Here is a 21,025-nt window from a genome sequence, read left to right on the forward strand (position 1 = left end):
ACTGTACTAGGAAGAAGCACAGAAGATTCTTAAATTGGGACAACAACCAAAAGAGCGAAAAACCACACTGTTTCTACTTATTTTTACTATATGGGGTTATCTGCCTCCTAAAAATGTTTTTGTTACAATTTATAACAAGTGTATCTTCAGATCATGGTAAGTTTTTCATGCTTTTTTTTCTTAAATGGAAAAAAAAAACATTATCAGCCAAAGATTTTCAGGGCTTAAAAAAGGGGTTGGTTTTCTGAATTACTTTTCTTACTAAAAACTACCTTATGTACTAAAATACATATCAAATGACATTAAAACATGTATCACTTTTAGTGACAAAAAATCCTATTTTTTCAAAATAAAAATTATTAAAATAAAAACAGAACTCAAGACTCAGTACAACATCAGGTTAAGTTTTTAAGAATTTGAAACTAAACCTCACGAAACAGAAAAATAAATCGTAGGAAAAACTGATTAAACTCTAATCTCAGAAGGTTGGTTTGCTAGGTTTTAATCAAATAAGTCAACTCCTTGAGTAAGTTAGTAACTGTTTGATTAGGCTATATTTTATTGATTTCATGATTAATTTTGAGAAGAACATTAAAGGAATGTCATTCTATCAATGTAACAGATAAAGTTGTTTTTAACCAAGCCACAACTACAGATCTCTTTTATCTGTTCCTAAAATAACTCTGGTTCTTTATGACAGATAGATTAAGGAGGACCTTTTATTTTAGGGAGCTTTCACCCTATGTGACTTTAAGCTTTAATCGCTCTGTCATTTTTATATAGACTGAAAGACATTTAGCCCAGGAAAAAAGAGGAAAGAAAAGGAAATTCTATAACTCAAGCTAAACACATAACTGCCAAGATTCAGTGTAACTCATATATTTGCAAAATATCACTGTGTAGGACACTTCAGCAGTTTGAATAGCAAAATACAGGGAACAATCTAGAAGTTATCAATATGCAATTAGTAAAATTAAGGTCTAACCATAAAGTTTCACAAAGCAGTCCTTTAAAAAAAAAATGAGTCACCTCAAAGATATATTTAGGGGCAAAGGGAGGAATTAAGGTATAGTATTTACTTCATGTGTGTGTGCTAAGTCGCTTCAGTTGTGTCAGACGCTGCAATCCTATTGTACGTAGCCTGCCAGGCTCCTCTGTTCATGGAATTCTCCAGGCAAGAACACTGAAGTGGGTTGTCATGTCCTCCTCTTGCAGGCGGATTCTTTACCAATAGCGCGACCTGGGAAGCCCATTTATTTGGGGAGGAGGGGAACAGGCCTAACATATACTCACCAAGTCTCTCTGGTCTTTCAGGAAAACCATACAATAAAAGTTGTGGTTGTCTGGGGACGGGAACTAGAATGCTGAATAAAAAATGAGTCTTAGTCTTCCTCTACGTATCCCTTAGAACTTTTCAAAGGTGTTCTATGTACTTCCTAGTCAACAAAAGACTGGTTTTGTTTTTAATGAATTGTATGGGTAGAATTAGAAACTTTCAGCTCAGCCATCAATTCAGATAGAATCTACTAGGCAGTAACAATAAATTATATAGAATAACTCTCCTAAAGTTTCCTTCTAAAGAGACTGAAAAGCATTCAATCAGTATTTCAAAGTCTAGGCATTAGATTTGTAGGTTATGTGTTCGCGGTATCTGAGCAAAATCCTGCCCTCATGGAGTTTCATGGAGAGTACAGACAAACAGCAAATAATATAACATTGAGTAATGAGTGCTATACAGAAGAGAGGGAAATAGGGGATAAAGAGCAATCATCGGGGAGGAGGGAGGACCCTGTTTTAGGACAGTTTAGGTAAACCTCTCTGAGGATAGGACATGTAAGTCAAGAACTGAGTAATACGGCAAAGTAAGCAATGCGATCAACAGAAGGAAAGCCCTGTGACTGAACATGCAGAACCTCTTGCTGTTTAGGGTACAGCAAAGCAGCAGGATGGCCGCAATGGAGTGACCCAAAGAGAGAAACGTGGGGTGGTCTCAGAGGGAGGTGGATCCCAGATGCATGGAGAGCCTTGTAGCTAAGAGGAAACCAAGTCAAGATTTTAAATGCAATGAAAAACCTTTGTGGAGTTCTGAGTGGGAGAATGACTAGATTTATATTTTTAAAAGTAACACTAGCTGCTATTTAAAAGATCAAAACAGTAGGCCAGGCAACAAATGATGAAGTGAATAGTGCTTTCAGAGAGATAGGGAAATGTATCTGATTCAGAGAGAGAGAGAGAGGGAGTGTGTGTGTGTGTGTGTGTGTTAGTCACTCAGTCATGTCCCACTCTTTGCAATCCCAGGGACTGTAGCCCACCAGGCTCCTCCGTACTGGAGTGGGTTGCAACCCAGGGATTGAACCCAGGTCTCCCACATTGCAGGTAGACTCTTTACTGTCTGAGATTTGAAAAAATAGAGCCTACAGAATTTGCTGTTGGATGAGAAATGGGAATTTGACTGCAATAGCAATTGGGTGAAGAGTAATTTAAAAAATCATCTTTATGTGTATAGTTACAGTTGTTAAGGTACTTTTACATGTATTATGTCATTTCACAATAACAAGAGGCAGGGGAAGATCACACTGGGTCAAGATCCAAGTTCTGCCTCCTCTGCCAGCGTTGAAAAGCCCTAGGAAAAGTACTTTGAATAGATTTCTAGGCCATAAAACAGTATCTTTCACTTCACAAGATTTCTGCAGGTACCAAGTGGTTGAAGTCTTTTGCAAATATAAATAATGCCCTTTTTGAGGCAGAAAGCATCACACTGGCCAATGAGAGACACTATGTTCCCATCATTCAGGACAGTAGTGCTACCCCCCACTGCCACTATTATATTCCACATAGAACCCTGTATTGTAGTTGGCAGAAAACAGGCAAACTTCTTAATCCTGATATAAAAAATAAACGTGTTCACCAATTATGGAAAAGCCTACATAATATAAGCATGGGCACTAGGGAAAAAAAAAACTGTATAATCTTTCAATCAATACATCCTAGAAACTGGAGAAAACAGTTCCTTTTGCTATAAATGGCATTAAAGTAAAACCACCTCTTACAAGATAAAACCCAAACCAAGGAAACTTTCACTAGAGAGATGTTATCATCAAGACTTCAACTTATTGCTTGAAGTCCTATCTGCAAGTTCATACACAAAGTCCCACAGAATTTACTTTTCCCATCCCAAGCTTTCATATTATTGCAGAATATATCCAGCCTTAAGCAAAAATGGAAAAATATATGTAAAGTCTTTAGTTCATTATGTATTTTTGAGAGTTATCTTGAATGTCAATGTGTACCGTGTACTTAGTCGATAACCTGAATAACAGTAAATAAAAATCCAAGGATAGTTGGTGTATAACTCTATCCTCCATCCCTCATAATTCAACTGGGGCCTCAATAAACATGACCATTGCGGCCATGAGATTGTATTACAACTAAAACCACATCGTAAGTACCCTCCAAAGCACACAGCCATTAAACTGCCTTGGACAGAGTCGAAGACAAATCTTTAATACAACGAATGAAGGTTTGTTTTATGCAACACTACGAAGGTTCATATCATTCAGACTCCAGAGCACAATGACAATCTGTTCTACTTCTGTACTTTCTAGTAAGACTTTCTACCTTACAAAACACGTCTTATTTCTCTAAACCAAGAACCTTTAGGTCAGAGACACCCCATCTCAGATATATTTCACTGCAACTGCAGGAACATCATCCTTCAACAGGTCTATCACTTCACTTAGCTTGCATCTTCCCCCAAACTTTAACGACAAGTTAGGTTAAATACACGTTCACCAGGTTATAGCAAGCAAATGTTTTTGCAATTCAGGCACCTGAACTCGCATAGTGAGCAACACAGAGGTTCAACTAATTTCCTTCATTAAAAATGACCAAAAATTCTCAAGGTTTTGTCTTCGTGGATTTCAAGAAACATTTCACATCTGAGCATTTGATATTTCTGTAAAGAACTTACAAAACCAAGATGAATTTTCTATGGTTCCATTCGTACTTGTCGAAGTATATATTCATAAGAAATCAAAAAACGATTTTAATAAAGTGCACGAAATCCAGAGGCAAAATATTTCACAAGGTCCCCCATATCTCTCTCCCTCAATTCCCGCCCGGTCTCGCGTTAAAACTATTTCCTCCAAACAGAAACAGCTCTAGAAGAGTTTGCCAAGCAGAGTAAAATCACTTCGCCGAGATAACGAACGGAAACGCATTTAAAGCGGAGGAGATCGCGGAAGTCAGGGCGGCGGGGCGCGGAGCCCCCACTTCCCCGGACCCCAGCAGCAAGGGGCGAGCATGTGCCGGCCTCTGCAGGACCCGCGGCCCTCCCGGAGCCGCCTCCTGGGCCCCGCCCGGCCTCACCCTCCCGGTTCATTCATTCTGAACCTGCGGCTACCGCACCCCTGCACTCCCGCCCCGGCCGAGACGGGGCTCCGAGGCCGAGAGACCGCGTCGGGCCACAACCCCTGCCCGGAGTCCGGGCCCCGCCACGATTCCCGCGCGCCCGCGGCCTCTGCTCTGGGGTGGTCTGAGAGGCCGCGAAGGCCCGCGCCCAAAACCAGAGCCCCGCAACACCGCAGCCCCACCCTCCGCCTAGGCGCGGGCCAGGCCTTTCCGGCTCCCGGGGCGGCCTCCTGGGGGCCCCGGATCCCCGCCACCCGGCTGCCCCACTGCGGCCGGAAGTCTCCCCGGCGCCCCCTCCCCAGCACCCGACTTCCCTCGCCGCGGCGTCCAAACCCTCTCCGCGCTGCCTCGGGCCTCCTACTGCGGGCCGCGGGCCGAAGAAAGCGAGGGGCCGCGGCGCCAGGTCCGCCGACAGGGCAAGAGCAGAGCCGGGAGGCCCAGGCAGTTACCTTGATAATCCTGCGGGGCAGCCCGGCCATCTTGTCAGATCCCGAGTTCGGCCTCTGGTCTCGTCTCCGGCTCCGCTCGCCTCACGCACGAGTGGAAGTCCCAGGCTCCACTTCCGGGGGACGTTGCCGCGCCCGCCGCCGCCGCCGCCGCCGCCAAGGCCTCTCGGGAAATGTAGTTCCTGCTCGGGCGCGGGCAGGCTTCCCTCGGACCTGGCCCCCTCCCCCGAGTTCCCCGCCCCAGCCCCGGCCTGGGGATGGCGGAAGTGACGCGCCGCGGCGGGGCAGGGACTTGGGGGAGGCGGCGCGGGGCGGCGCGGAGCTCCGGCGTTCGTGGACGAGCCTGCCGCGCGCTGGTGGGACTGAGTGGTCCGCGCCCCGCAGGCCTCTTATCCGCGGCCACGCGCGCGCCAATGGGCGACGTAACAGAGGCCTGGCCGCTGACGTAGCCCATTCATCCGTTCGTTAGTTCATTCAACGTTACTGCATTGCGCGCGGTCTGAGTTGGCGGTGGGCAAAAGACAGGTCGAATTGATCGCGGGCTCCTTCCTCAAAGCGAAGCGAAACACCGAAACTCCCAAGTATGGGTCTCGAAAATTTTCCAGTAAAACTCTAGCTAGACTTTTGGTGCTTACATTTCGCATGAGTAGAGTCTTTTCGATACACCCCTTTGTTCTAGGAAAGCTAAAAGAAAAGAATTTGGAGAGAGTTGGGGACCGGGAAGAAGAATGGCTTCTGAAGGCCTGGCCCTAGCGGTTGACTTGCCAACTGGATCGCCGGAGGAATGACCTAGGAGAGGATTAGAGAGTAATCCCTAAAAGAAGGGTTACCCTTAGAGTGCCGGGGTGCTAAAGGAGGATTAGAGTGAGGGTATCAGAAAAGAAAATTGGATTGTTGGGGAACCATTTCGTAACACCCTGATGATTGCTTGCTCTGTGATGTGCTTTTTACTTTCTTGTCATAGCAACCTTAAGGTGCTTCCTCCACTTTACAAATGAGGCTCAGAGACATTCACTTTTCCCAAGGTTGTGTGGGAAGTTTTGTTCCGAAGCAGATCTGCCAAAACATGTACCCCTTAACTACTTAGCTACGGAGTTTCCTAGACCAGTAGCACAGACAGTAGACTGTGACTAAGAAAGTGCCCGGTGCTATGTTAGTGGATGAGGATACAAAGAGGCTGACCCTGCCTTCCAAGAACTTAAGAGTACAGCGGAGAATAGAGACAAGTCAACAATTACAATTCAGTGCGTTAAGGGCCATAGTAGAGGTTCCGTCAAGGTGTTATTTGAACACAGAGAGGCATTAATTGCTTGAGAAGTCAGAGAAGGCTCCTCAAAGGAGAAGTGGCATCCTTAAGGATGAAGAAGAATCTGACTTGGTCAGGGGAGCATGCCAGGCCCAGAAAGCCTGTGAATTGCATTGAGCTATAAGAAAAAAATTAATGCATTAAAGAATGGAGAATATGAATGCAAGAAACCTAGTAAGAATAATAAGAAAAAATATCATTAGCATGATGCTAAATGATTACATGGACTATCTCATTTAATGATAAAGTATACAAGGTAGGCTGTCTTATTACTGTTGTTTTTTAGATGAGAAACCAAGCCTCAGAGGCAATAATGAGAAGTTTGAATAGCTAGAACTCTGAAATGAGTAGTTCTGTCATTAGAAGAATTTGGGAAAGTAAATGACATTGGACAAAGATACTGGCAGAATATTTTAGAAAGGTCCAGGAACCCACCTTGATAGGAAGAAAGGCAGAGTGAATATGGGATTAGAAGGGTTCTAGTCCAATTATCTAGTGCATAAAAATTCAGCTTCAATTTAGTGCTGAAAAGGACAATAATCATTTATTTAGTTCTTGAATCTGCATTTTGGGCAGGGCTTGGCAGGGAAGGCACATCTCTCTATATGCTGTGTCAGCTTGGGTAGCTTGACTGAACCAGAAGCACTTCCAGGGTGGTTCACATAGCAGGCAAGTTGGTACAAGCTGTTAGTCCTGCTCCAAGTGGGCCTCTCCCTGAACAACCTGGGCTTCCTCACTGCCTGGTGGTTGGGTTCCAAGAATGAGTGTTCTAGCAGGCAAAAGTGGAAGCTGAATCACCTTTTTTTTGACCTAGCCTTGGAAATCAGGTAGCATCACTCCCGCCATAATCTATTGGTTGACTTCTAGTCATAAAAACCCACCCGGTTTGAAAACTAGGGGACATGGCCCCCCTCTCTTGAAAGAAGAGTGGCAAAATTCTAGAAATTAGCAGGGTACATATGATAGAAAATACGGTTGTGGCCAACTTTGAGAAACACAAATTGCCACAGGTATATTTGTCACAACGTGTTTACAAGCCACCTGCCTTAGAATCATCCACAATGCTGGTTAAAATAGCATTCCTGGAGCCCTTTTCCAGAGATGCTAATTTTCTAGGTCAGTGCTGAGGCCTGGAACTATGTATGTAAACATCATGGGTAATGTTGATAGATCCTAATATTTGAGAATGAAAGATTTTGAATAAACAACAAAAATGTTGCCAGTGCTTTCTTTTGGCTATTCTGTATCAGAATGGATAATGAGAATCATGGAGGTTAAGGGTGAGGTCACGGAAGCCCCACCTAGATTTGAAAACAGAATTTGCTTAACTTGTCTGATCTTTTCTTCACCTATAAAGTGTACTTCATGTGCTTATTGTGAAAGTTCAATGATATAGAAATACACATATTAAGTATTTAGAACACTTCATAACCTATAGGGCTATTATTTTTGTAATCTTGATGAGAACCATGTATGGTTTTCTACAGGAAACCAGATTTTTTGTAAAGCACTTTAAGCAACTAGCTCTTTTGTATTTTTGGCTGTGCTGGGTCTTCACTGCTGCATGCAGCCTTTCTCTAGTTGCGTTGCTTGGGCTTCTCATTGCCGTGGCTTCTCTTGTTTTGATGTAGGTCCTAGACACAGGCTCAGTATTTGTGACGCACTGACTTAGTTGCCCAGCAGCATGTGGGATCTTAGTTCTCAAACCAGGGATCAAACCCGTGTCCAGATTCCTAACCACTGAACCACCAGGGTAGCCCAGGAAACCAGATTTTTTAAAACTTGACAGTATAACTTGTTTGGCCAAGATCGGTTTGATGGCATGAAGTTCTCTTAGATAAATATTATATATATATATATATATATATATATATATATATAGCTTACCCAGTGGCTCAGCAGTAAAGAATCTGCCTGCAATGCAAGAGACACAGGAGACAATCCCTGGGTCGGAAAGATTCCCTGGGGAGGGCATGGCAACTGGCAACCCACTCCAGTATTCTTGCCTAGAGAATCCCATGGACAGAGGCATGGTGGGCTACAGTCCATAGGGTCACAAAGAGTTGGACAGGACTGAAGCTACTTAGCATGCACGCATATATATATGTATATATAAATGTCTTTACCCTTTTTTTTCCCTTTGAGAACAGCTCACACTATACTCATCTGGAAGATAAAATCCAAACTTCTGATTTATGTAAGTCCTGTAGAACAGGATATATTTTAGAAGGACAGGTTGCCACAGGGCTGAGATGCATTGTTTATTCTCAGGTTAGAAAGCTGGTTAAGAATCTTACTATATCCATAAAACACAGAAAAAATAAAGATATCCACAAAACAGCTGGAGAACAGTAGTAAAACAGACTTTTACTCTATGATGGACAGGGAAGCCTGGCATGCTGCAGTTCATGGGGTCGCAAAGAGCTGGACATGACTGAGCGACTGAACTGAACTGAACCTTTGGATTTTGAATGTGTTACCTATTCAAAATATAAAATAATCCAATTCACTAATTTCAAGAGTCTAAAAGGTGTTCAAAGTTCTTTACATGCTGTCTAAGAATGAAATCCCAGGGACTTCCCAGGTGGTTCAGTGATTGAGAAGCTGCCTTGCAATGCAGGGGACACAGGTTCCATCCCTGCTTACAGAGTTAAGATCCTACATGCCAAGGAGCAACTAAGCCCATGTGCCACAACTAGTGAGCCCCTGAGCCACAACTAGAGAGACTTGTGTGTCGCAACGAAATATCCCGCATGATGCAACAAATATCTTTCGTGCTGCAACTAAGACCTGACACAGCCAAATAAATATATACAGAAAAAAAGAATGATATACAACTAAAGAAAAAAAGGGAAAAGAACTAATTTTTAAAAAAGAAAGAAAAAGAATGATATCATGTACTCAAAATTCAAAAGATGCTGGTCCATGGTATTGAATAAATAAGAGCGACCAAATAGCTTCACTAAACTGAACAGTGCTAGGCAGAACTCTTAGCTAGTTAATCTTTTTTTGGCTCTTCATCAGACCTCCTTTTTGTCTAGGTTTTTTTAATATTGTTTTTTTTTTCTTTCAGGCTCTGCTCCTTTCAGAACTCAAACTCCAAGGGCCTTTGCACTATAATACAGGAAAGAGGGCCCAAGAATGCTGTGTTGGAGAATTTAGAGGACTCCTGTTCTGTGCAATCTTACTCCTCAAAATACTATTTTAGTGCTTCCTGTTCCTTCCCCACCCCCTACCCACAGATATTTCAGATGTTCACTGCATGCCTGCTAAGTCAGTCATGTCTGACTCTTTGTGACACATGGACTGTAGCTCACCAGGTTCCTCTGCCCATGGAATTTTCCGGGCAAGAATACTGAAGTGGGTTGCCATAATAGCAGAAGCATATGTGCTATTTACCCTGCAGGCAATATCTTAGGACATTTATACCTGAGCTCCTCAGAGTCATGGATCTTCTCTATCTTGGGTACCTCTGGATCCCTGGGACCTAGCTCAGGGCCTACAGCATCAGATCTCCCAAAAAGAACTGGTCAAGGAAATGAATCCATGAGTTCAGGCTGAAGATAAGCATCTGTTTGAGAATGGCTGCCTAAATTCCTCATCCGTAAGTGATTGCTTACAGAAACCACAGGATGCTGATGTTCGTCCCTAAACTTTTCAAGTTGACTTCCTGGATGACAACAGAGTTGTGTTTTTTTTTTTTTCTTTCACAAACTGTCTCATGCTTTTTAAAGACAGAGTAGATCAGTTTGGAAAATAACAGATCGATCACCTTTAATAGAGGTCCTGTTTCCATTATGAGCAATAGTCTTCATGCAGAAGTATTTGTTGGCAATACACTTTTTGTTTCTTAACGAATAAGAAAACTATTTCGTGGGCGATCAAGACAGAAGTATCTGTGAGAAGAGGGTTCGTGAACACTGACTCAGGGAGGAAGTGGGTGGGGGAGGAAGAAAAAGCTGCACACTGATTTTAGAAAAGAAAAGAAAGAAAAAACAAAACCCTGCTGCTTCATATTCGTGACTTCAACATAAATAGCTGAGCACTTACAAAGTGTTAACTCACACAATGCCAGCCTGTGAGAAGGAACCGAGTAAGGTCATCCAGGGTCATAGCAGCACTAGCTCAAGGTAGAAAGACCCTGGAAAGATGAGACCTAAGAGGATCAGGGTAATAAGACTGGCCTTTTGTCAGCACCTGATGCTTTACCAGGCATTTTTGAATGCCATCTTAGCCACAGGAAGCTTTAAGTGCACGCACCCCTGGAGACATTAGCCCCTCGTTAATTCTGGATGTTTTTATACAGGTAGAGGAAGGAGGGTATTCCTCTCTTTGGGCCGGTTCCCAGTGGGAACAAGATTCCAGAGGATGGTGACTCAAGGGATGGCCAGAAGCCTGACCGGAACAGGAGCTCCAAAAGTAAGGTTTCCCCCGCCTCTGGGTGTCACTCTTCCAGGTTCCCCAGAGAACAGTTGCCCAAGTTGACTCCACCTGTGAGCGCTTACTCAGCCTACCCAGCCTAAGCTCTTTCCCCACATCTTCTTCCCTGGTGTGCCCTGCCCAAGTTTCTTGTCAGAACATTCCCATCACCTTTCTTCCTCCACCCATCATTGATCTCTCTCCAGGCCTCCTGATCTCTCAAACGCTTCTCACTTGTGTCTCTTGCTTTCTGCAGAAAACTGCCGGCCTGCTTCCAGCATGATTAGAAGTGTTTTGAAAACTTTGTTTTTCTTTCCAGTACCATGATTTGGGCTGTAATATACTCTGAGGCAGAGGTTTTCAAACTTTGGAGTGCTAATCACCTCAGGGGCTGGTGAAACACACAGGTGCAGGAGCCCCACCTAAGATCTTCAGTGCAAGTCACAGGTGCCTGTGATTTTAACAAGCTCCCTGAGTACCACTGAGAGGTCCAAAGCTTGAGCATCACTGTCCAATATTATCTGATCTGCTCCAGAAAGCAAAACAGTTATAAGACCAACCTTGATTTATACTTCTCTTGTTCCTGTTTTTCTAATTCCTTTTGGCTCAATACCCATATCTTTCCTCCTATCTGTTCTAATTCACTTGGTTCAAGTGTTAGATGTTCCAGATTGTTGGAGTTTTAAGTTGGTCCAGGTGTTCAGTATTCCAGATTGTTGGGTTTTGAGGAAGCCAATAAATAAAGCCTAATTTAGGTTCCTGAAATTATAACCAGTTGAAAGAGATGGAGACCGAAACATTGCCTTCATTACTAGTAAAGCTAATGGAAGAAAACAACTCTAAGTCTGAAGTACTTTGAGCTTATTAATAGTTCCCCAACCTGCTTCCCACTTGCAGGCGTAGCCACCCAATTGTTTAGCACCCTCAGGCAACTGCAGGCCCCTTAAACCAAGACAGAGGAGATGCGCAGGCGTAAGAACAGAAGACAGGCTGGAGAAAAGAAAAGAAAAAGAGAAAGGAGGAAGAAAGAAGGAGAAAGGAAAAGAGAGGGGAAAGGAAGGGAGGTAGAGAAAGAGAAGCAGGAAAGAGACACGGCTAAGAGGACCCAGTTCTTTATTTTTAAATTCACCAATTAGAAAACTTACTCCTGTTACCTTCTAATCACAAAACCAACTGACATTTTCTTAACCTCCTGCTTGCTTTCTATCTCGGCTCCCCAAAGGCAACCTCAGCCCACAGTCTGGACAATCTCATCATTGCTCTGAAAATCCCGTGATCCATCATACCTATGGTCTCTCTATCATTTTCACATCTTGTTGCCTTGTCACTGATGTCATGTTGCCTTTTTACCCACCCATATTCTTACTTGGCTATGTGTCTAGCAGTAACATAATACCTAGCACATATCGCCTCTTCCTGCATTTCTTCATTCTCTACCTATTACCTATTAGGTCCTCCCTAGGAACTGCAATCCCTGGTTGGGGCACTAAGATCCCACATGCTCAGGGTTCCTGGGTGCAGGCATAGAAATTGACTCCAACTAACAGATAAGGAATTTATTGGGAGGACATCTGGTGGTTCACATGGTCACGGGGAAGGCTGCAGGCCAGATTCAAAATACAAAGGGTGCTGACACTCTGGAGCTGCACAAGGACGGGAACCTGGCGACTCACTTACCAGTTTCCTGCTGGGTGCTTCTTCTGTGCCCTCCTCCACGTATGGTGCTCCTGAGTCCAGAGCTTCTCAGATTCAGATTCCCATTTCTGACCAGGGTGGGCTGATGTGTATGGGAAACTTGGATCTAATTGCACCTTATATTGACTTTCAAATATCATCAGTTTTCAGCCCTTTCCTCACTCCCTCTTCCTGAATATGTGGTGACCCCAATTGTTTGAGACTTGGTACAACCTGCAGGCTTAACTTCGGTCTGCTAAATCAGGTGCCATTCTTGCATCTCTTGCCATTCATCTCTGTTCTCATTGTTATTTGAGTATAATTTTGGAAAGTAGAGGACAAAATCATCTTTATACCAATAAGAGCATTTTTGGTGTCTTTGAGGTAGCTTTCCTGCACAAGGAGATTATCCATAGATTAGTTTAAGTAGCACTGTTTTAACTAGCATTCAATTAAGTGAGAGTAAAGTCTAGTTTTTCCTTCAGTTCAATTTACAAATCTTATTATTCTGCTTATTAGACTAGCAACTAAAATAAAACTCTTTTAAGGGAAATTTCCATAGAAGAAAATTAAATACATACATTTGAACATTTTAAGTTGCACCTGTAAATTTAACATACTTAATTTCCTTGTCCAGCCCCTCAATTTTCTGATAGGTAAACGTTCCCAAACATCTAAATAATTCTTATAAATGAAAAACAATTTAAATACAGTGAGTCATCTATTAAGTATTCTAACACTGCTTCCAAACAATATAATTATTTCACACTTTTTAACATAGAATCATAAGCCTACATCAGTTACCTAATGACAAGTTCAAATTGGAATCACAATTTACAGAAAACACAAGAGACTTGGGAACATGTTAAAGTTTGCTCCAAGATGTATTCACCAAAACCCAGACTGTGGGAATCTCTACCAGACAAACACCTTGTTTCTTTACCAAAGAAGTGCAAGGAAAAAGGAGAAAGACAAACGGGGAAGGAACTCTTAAATGAAAGGGACTTGAAACCTGATATTAAGCAATTGAAAAGTGTGGATCTAATTTGGATCTGATTCACAAGCAAACTCAATAGAAAATATGACATTCATGAGCCATTTGGAAAGTTGCATGTTGACCCCACCTGCCAATGCAGGAGACAGAAGAGATGCGGGTTCAATCCCTGGAGGTAGGGAAGATCCCCTGGAGGGAAGATGCCCTGGAGGAGGGCATGGCAATCCACTCCAGTATTCTTACCTGGAAAACCTCATGGACAGAGGCAGGCTACAGTCCATAGGGTCACAAAGAGTCGGACATGACTGAAATGACTTAGTAAACACAGGCACTGAGATATTTATAGAAGAAATAATAGGCTACTTGAGATTTGCTTCAAAATAATGTAGGGAAAGGTACATGGTGGGAGCATAGATAAAACAAAATTGCCCATGAGCTGATAATTGTTGAGGCCAAATGAGAGGTGTGTGGTGGTTTGTTATACTTTTATTTCTAATTTTGTATGTGTTTGACATTTTCTGTAATAAAAAGGTTTTAAAAATTAGAATCAAAGCTAATCTATCAGGCCACAAAGCAAATTTAATAGTCCAAATTCTCTTGTATATTCTAAATACTTCAATATAAACACAGAAGATACATGTTTGTGAATGTATTATGTTCTCAACCCTAACTGGAAAATAATACTACATGGTGGGTTTGATTCATTTATTTAATTCTTTATCTTTGGTTGTGCTGGGTCTTCATTTCATGGGCTTTCTCTAGTTGCAATGAGCGGGGACTCCTTTCAGTTGCAGTGCACTGGCTTTTCGTTGCAATGATTCCTCTTGTGGAGCACAGGCTCAAGGGCATGCAGGCTCAGAACCTGCGGCTCTCGGGTTTAGTTGCTCAGTGGCATGTGGGATCCTCCCGGACCAGGGATCGAACCCATGTTGCCTGCATTGGCAGGCAGATTCCTATCCACTGTAGCACCAGGGAAATCCATAGGTGTGTTTGATTTATGTCATCATTTCTATACTTCATTCCAAATTCTCTGAGGAGCCAAAAGTCACTTAAAAACTGAAGGAAACAAGTAACCCCAAAGTACCTTGGGGTAACCTACACGAGCAATCTGAGATGCCTTCTAGGCTGGTTGTGAGAGTGGGGTCTGGAAGTGCAGTCTTCCAGGATCTTCTTCCGCACGACCTGGAAGGAGAATCAGAGCCCCCTCTTATGGTTGCCACCCATACCCTCCAAATGGAGTGGTACCTGAGTTCATGTTACACATATTACCTAATTTAGCAGTGTGATGTGAGCCTTCAATCTCCTACCCAAGTTGTTTCACTTATTTATCAACATATTCAATGAAGGTATTACTGCTCAAAGCTATTCAGAATTCTTCTCATATTCCATTAAAACTGGAGGATCATACTGTTTATATTTAAATAACATCCAGTTGGATCACCAATCTTTGGCTTTACAGTCAGAACACCAAAAACACACCAAGGGCACTTACTCTGACATGGTGCCAAGAACTTCCCTTTTGCTCTTCCAAATCCACTCTTCACATCATCCACTCTGTTCTCCTGGGAGTTAACCTGCTTAGACAGCACTGCATGGAGGGGTTCTTTCACCTCTGGTTTCTGTTTGGTTTGGGCCAATGAGAAGCCCTTGCAGGAGATTGGAGAGGGAAAGGATAGGGAAGTCAGAGTAATTATTACCCTGGATTGCTCCTAGCAAGGTCACATCAGGCTGGCGATGCCCTTCAACAGCTGACTACTCTTCTCCAGGTAGCCAACTACGGGATTCTCTCCTGGAGTCCAGGAACTGCTCCCCCTCTTTATCCCTTCTAGCCCGGGTTATACTACTACTGCTCCATGTGATTCCACTCACACCTCCTTAAAGAATTCCTCTGTAAATAAACTGCTCAGAATGATACCAGATGAGTATGTCATTTGCTTTCTGCTGAGACTAAGTGATATACCAACTTAAAGCTAGAAATCATTATTGTCCATTTTAGACTAAGTCCTTTTTTAGATTTTAATTACATTCATTGGATTATTCCTGAAAGTCAAAAGGGAAGGATTACATTTCAATGTCTAAGAAGTAAGTAATCACTTTGGGTAACATATTCATAAAAATTTGTTACACAAGTATTTATTAAGCACCCACAAGGTAAAATTATTGCTTGTATTGATTGAGTGCTTTACTATATGTCAGGTACTTTGCAAAGCATTTGGGAAGACCCAAAGGCACATTTGCTTACATCTCATTGTTATTGTTCAGTCGCTCACTTGTTTCCAACTCTTTTCGACCCCACAGACTGCAGCACATCAGATTTCCCTGTCCTTCACCATCTCCCAGAGCTTGCTCAAACACATGTCCATTGAGCTACTGATGCCATACAACCATCTCATCCTCTGCCAACCCCTTCTCCTCCTGCCTTCAATCTTTCCCAGCATCAAGGTCTTTTCCAATGAGTCAGCTCTTCACATCAGGTGGCCAAAGGATTGGAGTTTCAGCTTCAGCATCAGTCCTCCCAATGATTATTCAGAACTAATTTCCTTTAGGATTGACTGGTTTGATCTCCTTGCAGTTCAAGGGACTCTCAAGAGTCTTCTCCAACACCACAGTTTGAAAGCATCAGTTCTTCGGTGCTCAGCCTTCTTTATGGTCCAACTCTCACATCGATACGTGACTACTGGGAAAACCATAGCTTTGACTAGATGGACCTTTGTCAGCAAAGTAATGTCTCTGCTTTTCAATATGCTGTCTAGGTTTGCTTTTCTTCCAAGGAGCAAGCGTCTTTTAATTTCATACCTGCAGTCACAATCCGCTGTGATTTTGGAGCTCAAGAAAATAAAGTCTGTCACTGTTTACATTGTTTCCCCATCTATTTGCCATGAAGTGATGGGACTGGATGGCATGATCTTAGATTTTTGAACGTTGAGTTTAAGCCAGCTTTTTCACTCTCCTCTTTTGCTTTCATCAAGAGGCTCTTTAGTTCTTCTTCACTTTCTGCCAATAAGGGTGGTGTCATCTGCATATCTGAGGTTATTGATACTTCTCCCGGCAATCTTGATTCCAGCTTGTGCTTCATCCAGCTGGACATTTCTCATGATGTATTCTGCATATAAATTAAATAAACAGGATGACAATACATAGCCTTGATGTACTCCTTTCCCAATGTGGAACCAGTCTGTTGTTCCATGTCTGGTTCTAACTGTTGCTTCTTGACCTGTGTACAGATTTCTCAGGAGGCAGGTAAGGTGGTCTGGTATTCCCATCTCTTGAAGAATTTTCCACAGTTTGTTGTGATACACAGTCAAAGATCATAGCCAATGAAGTAGAAGTAGATGTTTTTCTGGAATTCTGTTGCTTTTCAATGATCCAATGGATTTTGGCAATTTGACCTCTGGTTTCTCTGCCTTTTGTAACCCAGTTTGTACATCTGGAAGTTCTCAGTTCATGTACTGTTGAAGACTAGTTTGAAGGATTTTGAACATTACCTTGTCAGCATTTGAAATGAGAGCAATTGTATGATAGTTTGAACATTCTTAGGCATTGCCTTTCTTTGGGATTGGAGTGAAAACTGATATTTTGCAGTCCTGTGGCCACAGCCGAGTTTTCCAAATTTTCTGGCATATTGAGTGCAGCACTTTCACAGCATCATCTTTTAGGATTTGAAATAGCTCAGCTGGAATTCCATAAACTCCACTAGCCTTGTTCATACATAGTGATGCTTCCTAAGGCCCACTCGACTGTGCACTCCAGGATGTCCTGCTGTAGGTGAGTGATCACACCATCATGATTATCTGGGTCATGAAGATCTTTTTTGTATAGTTCTTCAGTGTATTCTTGCCACCTCTTCTTAATATCTTCTGCTTCTGTTGGGTCTGTACATCTCATTGGCCAGCACTTAAGTCACATGTCCACACCTATGTTTGAAAGGGAGGCTGGGAAATGTAGATTTTTAAATTCAGAGTGGATGTATACTCAGTCAAAGATTAGGGGTTCTGTTAATATGGAGGAAAGGGAGAAAGAGCTATTGGGGAATAACAGTTTCTGGTATAAATTTCTTATGGTTTCTGGTGGGATCATTTACCAATGCTATTAAATGTATGTAATTTATCTTAACAAGACAAGGAAACACTTCTTTTTTTTTTTTTTTGCTCATAGATGATTTAATATAGAAAATCTATTAATATAATTTATCCTATTCAAAAACCAAATTTGAAAATCCCTATGATCACAGTTAGGTACCCAGCAGACATTGCTTGTGAAAACACTTAGAAAAACAAAAATATAGTTTACTCACTAAACATGGCTGCTGCTGCTGCTGCTGCTGCTAAGTTGCTTCAGTCGTGTCCGACTCTGTGCGACCCCACAGACGGCAGCCCACCAGGCTCCCCCGTCCCTGGGATTCTCCAGGCAAGAATACTGGAGTGGGTTGCCATTTCCTTCTCCAAAGGAAACACTTCTTAAGGAGAATACTCAATGTGTACTAGAAAAACAGGGTCTTATTTTTTGGTTAAGTTCAAAGATATGTGTTCTCTCAGAAAGTTCTTTTTATCTATTACCTGCCAAGAGTGAAATATTTCTTAAAAATATAAAATAGATCTGCCTTTGTCACCAGCTTCATCACTTCTGCTGGCACTCTGTATTCTAGTCACATTGACCTTATTTTTGTTTCTTGAAAGGATCTTGTACTGCTTCCTACCTTATGGCCCTTACTCAAGGCTGTTCTCTCTTGTATTCTTCATCTTCACGACTTCTACCCTTCCTTCACATTTCTGCTTACATTTATACCCACAGGGGAACCTTTTCTAACCCTAATAGACTAGTCAGACACCAATATGCTTATAACCAATAGTTATATGTTTCACGGCATTTTTTTCCCTCTGAGGCACTCAAGACAATGATAATAAAATAAATTACTTATACAATTACACATTTACTATCTGTGGTCCCCACTTGATGTGTAATCTCTAAAGACATAGACTGTTATTCAGGTGTTTGGTACATCTAAAAAGTGCTCAACAAATATTTGTAGAATGAATGAGTGCAGTAGAATAAATTTAAAATTTAGGAGTTGCACAAAAGCACCTAATAATGAAAAAACTTTATACTGTGAGAATCTTTGATCATCTAAATAAGTCCTGATGATCTCCAGGAGGCTTGTGGTTTGAAACTGACAATATTTAAGGTGTTTGTAGGAAAGATGTTCATGATACACAGTTAAATGGAATAAAGGTATATTAGAAAAAGATAGTCTATTGTGCATGTATGTGTGTTTATTGATATATGTATTAATATATTAACAGTAATAAAAAAAAAAAACCCTAAACATAATGTGTTTGTGTGAAAGAGAGGGAGACTGAAGAAGAATCAGGCCGACAGGTTCATATCTCAGCTCCATCACTGGCCACAGGACTTTAAAATAGTACACATAATGGGTCTAATAACTGTTAGCTACTGTCACAGTACAGATATACAAAGAGACAAAAAGTGAAAGCTTATACATCAAAATATTAGCATGTCGGAAATTACAGTTTTAAAATTGCTGACACTGAGCTCCACATTTATGAAACTCTTCCTGACACACTCTCAGACTGTGCCCTCTTGGTTTTCATACCGCCTCTCTCCTGCTGCTTCTGAGAGGCCCTTGCTGGTTGTCATCCTCCTGCTAAGTCGCTTCAGTCGTGTCCGACCCTGTGCGACCCCATAGACATCCTCCACCGGACCGCTAAATGTTGGAATTTCCTGGCTAGGCTCCGGGCACTTTTCTTTCTACACTCACTCCTTATGTGCACAGGCCCATGGCTGGTTTCTTTTCTGGTCTCAGCTGTGTGAACCCTTCTTTGCCCCCACTGAGCCTCCCTGTTGGTCACTGGTTCCCACTCGGCTCACAGCCATTGAGACGTGTCCTGTGGAATCGTCTTAGATCCGTCTCTCTTCAGCTCTGCCCAGTGAATGTTTGACAAGTCCATTGATGGTTCCTTCCAATCTGTTTCTCCTTGCTGTCTTCCCCTACAGCATAATGTCCGGAAAGACATTATAGAGTGGCCTTTTCTTCCCTCTAAGATACAAGGCAAGGTTCAGGATTCTGCGCATGTCTTCCTCCCATAATAACTAACCAGCACCGTTCTCAAAACATAGTGCTGGGCTCTTAGGTTGAAGGGTTGCTCCGGTTCCCCATTTCAAACGTTAAATCCAACGCCACTACTCCTTCAATGCTTCTCTGAAATGTCTCTTTCAGTAGGAAACCTAACTCATCCGAGGATGGATCTCAAGTTGCTCCGATTATTAGTATAAACTTTAAAAAAGTAGTGTTTGTTACTTTCTTAAAGATATGCGTAGGGAGCTGTGAATTTGTTTTTGTTAGTGTTTTGTTTTAGATAGTGCTAGTAAAGTTGCTGGCGAACTGCTGCAACTAAACGCGGGAGCAGGTTGGATGAACCCCCGCCCGGCACCCCCCGCATCCCGCAACCCTCCCCGCAGCCCCCATCCCGCCCCCCGGCACCTTGGGCTCCTTGCGGCGGAGACTACATTTCCCAGAGTGCCCCGCGGGCCAGGATGGTGCGTGGCGATGTACCGCCTACAGCCCTGACTGAGGCAAGATGGCGGGTTCCCGGTGAGCCGCAGTCCAGGTAACCGCTGCCCTCTCCTTTTCCCGTCTAGGGGTCCCTAGAAGCTCGGCGGGCCCAGAACGCTTATTGGCAAGTGTCGAGGTCTCCTACCTCCTATCCTACGGCGGGATAAAGCTTCTGGTATTACCAGACTCGGTCTGTCTTGCAGAAGGGCCGGCGTGTGTCCTCGCGCTTCCTGTGGGAGCTACGCTCCAGGTGAAAGGTGCTAATTCTGGTAGCCTGTTTCTCAAACCTCCGTCCCTCTCAGGCTCCCCGCAACCCTGTATTTCTTCAGGGTTGAATTCCAGGCCAAGGGATATATACCCTCTGAATTCTTTCTTTGAGGTGAATAATCTGATCCCTGGGTTTCAGACAGAATGTCGTTTAAAATGTTCTGTTCCTCGGTTCGTGGTCAGAAGATACGGGTTTGCGTTTCATCCATACCACCTATTAAGCAGCGGTAAAGTGGGCGGACAAACCATTTGACTTCTCTGAGCCTAGGTTCTTAATTTTTTAAGTGGAGATGCCTACACTTGTGAAAGACCATATAATGTATAGGAAAATGGGTTGTAAACTATAGAAAGGAACTCAGGGACGTCAGTGCTAATGTACTGACAGTGCAAGGAATCAGCTGCATAGTTTAGCAACTAAGACTGATAAAATACGATTTTATCACTGTGCGGTGATGAGGATGTGGGGAATAGTCATCGAATAGTCAGTTGAAAACGAGTGATGTATGTCATTTATTCACAGCAGCCCGGAGTTGTTTTCCCCTGTTTTACCGTGGAAGGAACTGAGAGAATTGCTTCATGACTTGCCCAAACTTTACCAGTTTGTAAATGATTGACTCTGAAGCTCTTGGAAGCAAGTTATTTAAATTTTGTACTTTAATTTCTTCATGAATCAAAATAAAGATGCTTCTCATGATTAATATGAGAGTAAAATGAATGGTAGTGAAAGCACCTTGGAAAGGTAGAAATCTCATACATATATAAGAGGGCGAAATTTTATTTGGGGCTTTAGGATAGGATGTTTATATGTGTTTCTCCAAGTCAATATTTAATAAGCCGTGGCTGGGTCTTCTTGTTTAATATTTCATTTAATCAGAAACAGAATACCATTTTAAGAGATGTAATAAGATCTTGTGTATGATACCTGGGAAGTTGTACAC

General features: G+C 42.6%; 3 protein-coding genes across 14 annotated transcripts in view; 2 read left to right on the plus strand and 1 right to left on the minus strand.

The window, feature by feature from the left end:
• Positions 1-5,220, minus strand: part of UBE2N (ubiquitin conjugating enzyme E2 N) — a 43,196-nt gene extending 37,976 nt beyond the window's left edge. For all 3 annotated transcript variants that reach the window (XM_081592147.1, XM_081592146.1, XM_081592149.1), the window contains exon 1: positions 4,860-5,220. In XM_081592147.1, coding sequence (XP_081448273.1) covers positions 4,860-4,889 — 30 coding nt within the window. In that variant the 5' untranslated portion in view covers positions 4,890-5,220. The remainder of the gene's footprint in view (positions 1-4,859) is intronic.
• LOC145546149 (uncharacterized) lies at positions 238-20,785 on the plus strand. 9 transcript variants are annotated; one of them, XM_081592137.1, is made up of 5 exons: positions 238-5,437; positions 9,236-9,766; positions 10,469-10,581; positions 19,907-20,077; positions 20,608-20,785. In XM_081592137.1, exon 1 carries the CDS (start codon positions 4,303-4,305, stop codon positions 5,323-5,325), a length of 1,023 nt encoding a protein of 340 aa, XP_081448263.1. In that variant the 5' UTR covers positions 238-4,302; the 3' UTR covers positions 5,326-5,437; positions 9,236-9,766; positions 10,469-10,581; positions 19,907-20,077; positions 20,608-20,785. The 9 variants fall into 9 exon arrangements, with proteins under 9 accessions (XP_081448263.1, XP_081448265.1, XP_081448266.1 ...); XM_081592139.1 differs by having other exon boundaries at positions 19,907-20,070; XM_081592140.1 differs by having other exon boundaries at positions 19,907-20,070; positions 20,611-20,785.
• The window catches only part of MRPL42 (mitochondrial ribosomal protein L42), a 28,570-nt gene continuing 27,378 nt past the window's right edge, over positions 19,834-21,025 (plus strand). For both annotated transcript variants that reach the window (XM_081592150.1, XM_081592151.1), the window contains exon 1: positions 19,834-19,875. The gene's annotated coding sequence lies outside the window, so the exon portion shown is untranslated. The remainder of the gene's footprint in view (positions 19,876-21,025) is intronic.

The sequence above is a fragment of the Giraffa tippelskirchi genome, chromosome 4 (genome assembly GCF_054371585.1).
Source record: "Giraffa tippelskirchi isolate mGirTip1 chromosome 4, T2T-mGirTip1v1.2.pri, whole genome shotgun sequence".
Lineage (NCBI taxonomy): Eukaryota > Metazoa > Chordata > Mammalia > Artiodactyla > Giraffidae > Giraffa > Giraffa tippelskirchi.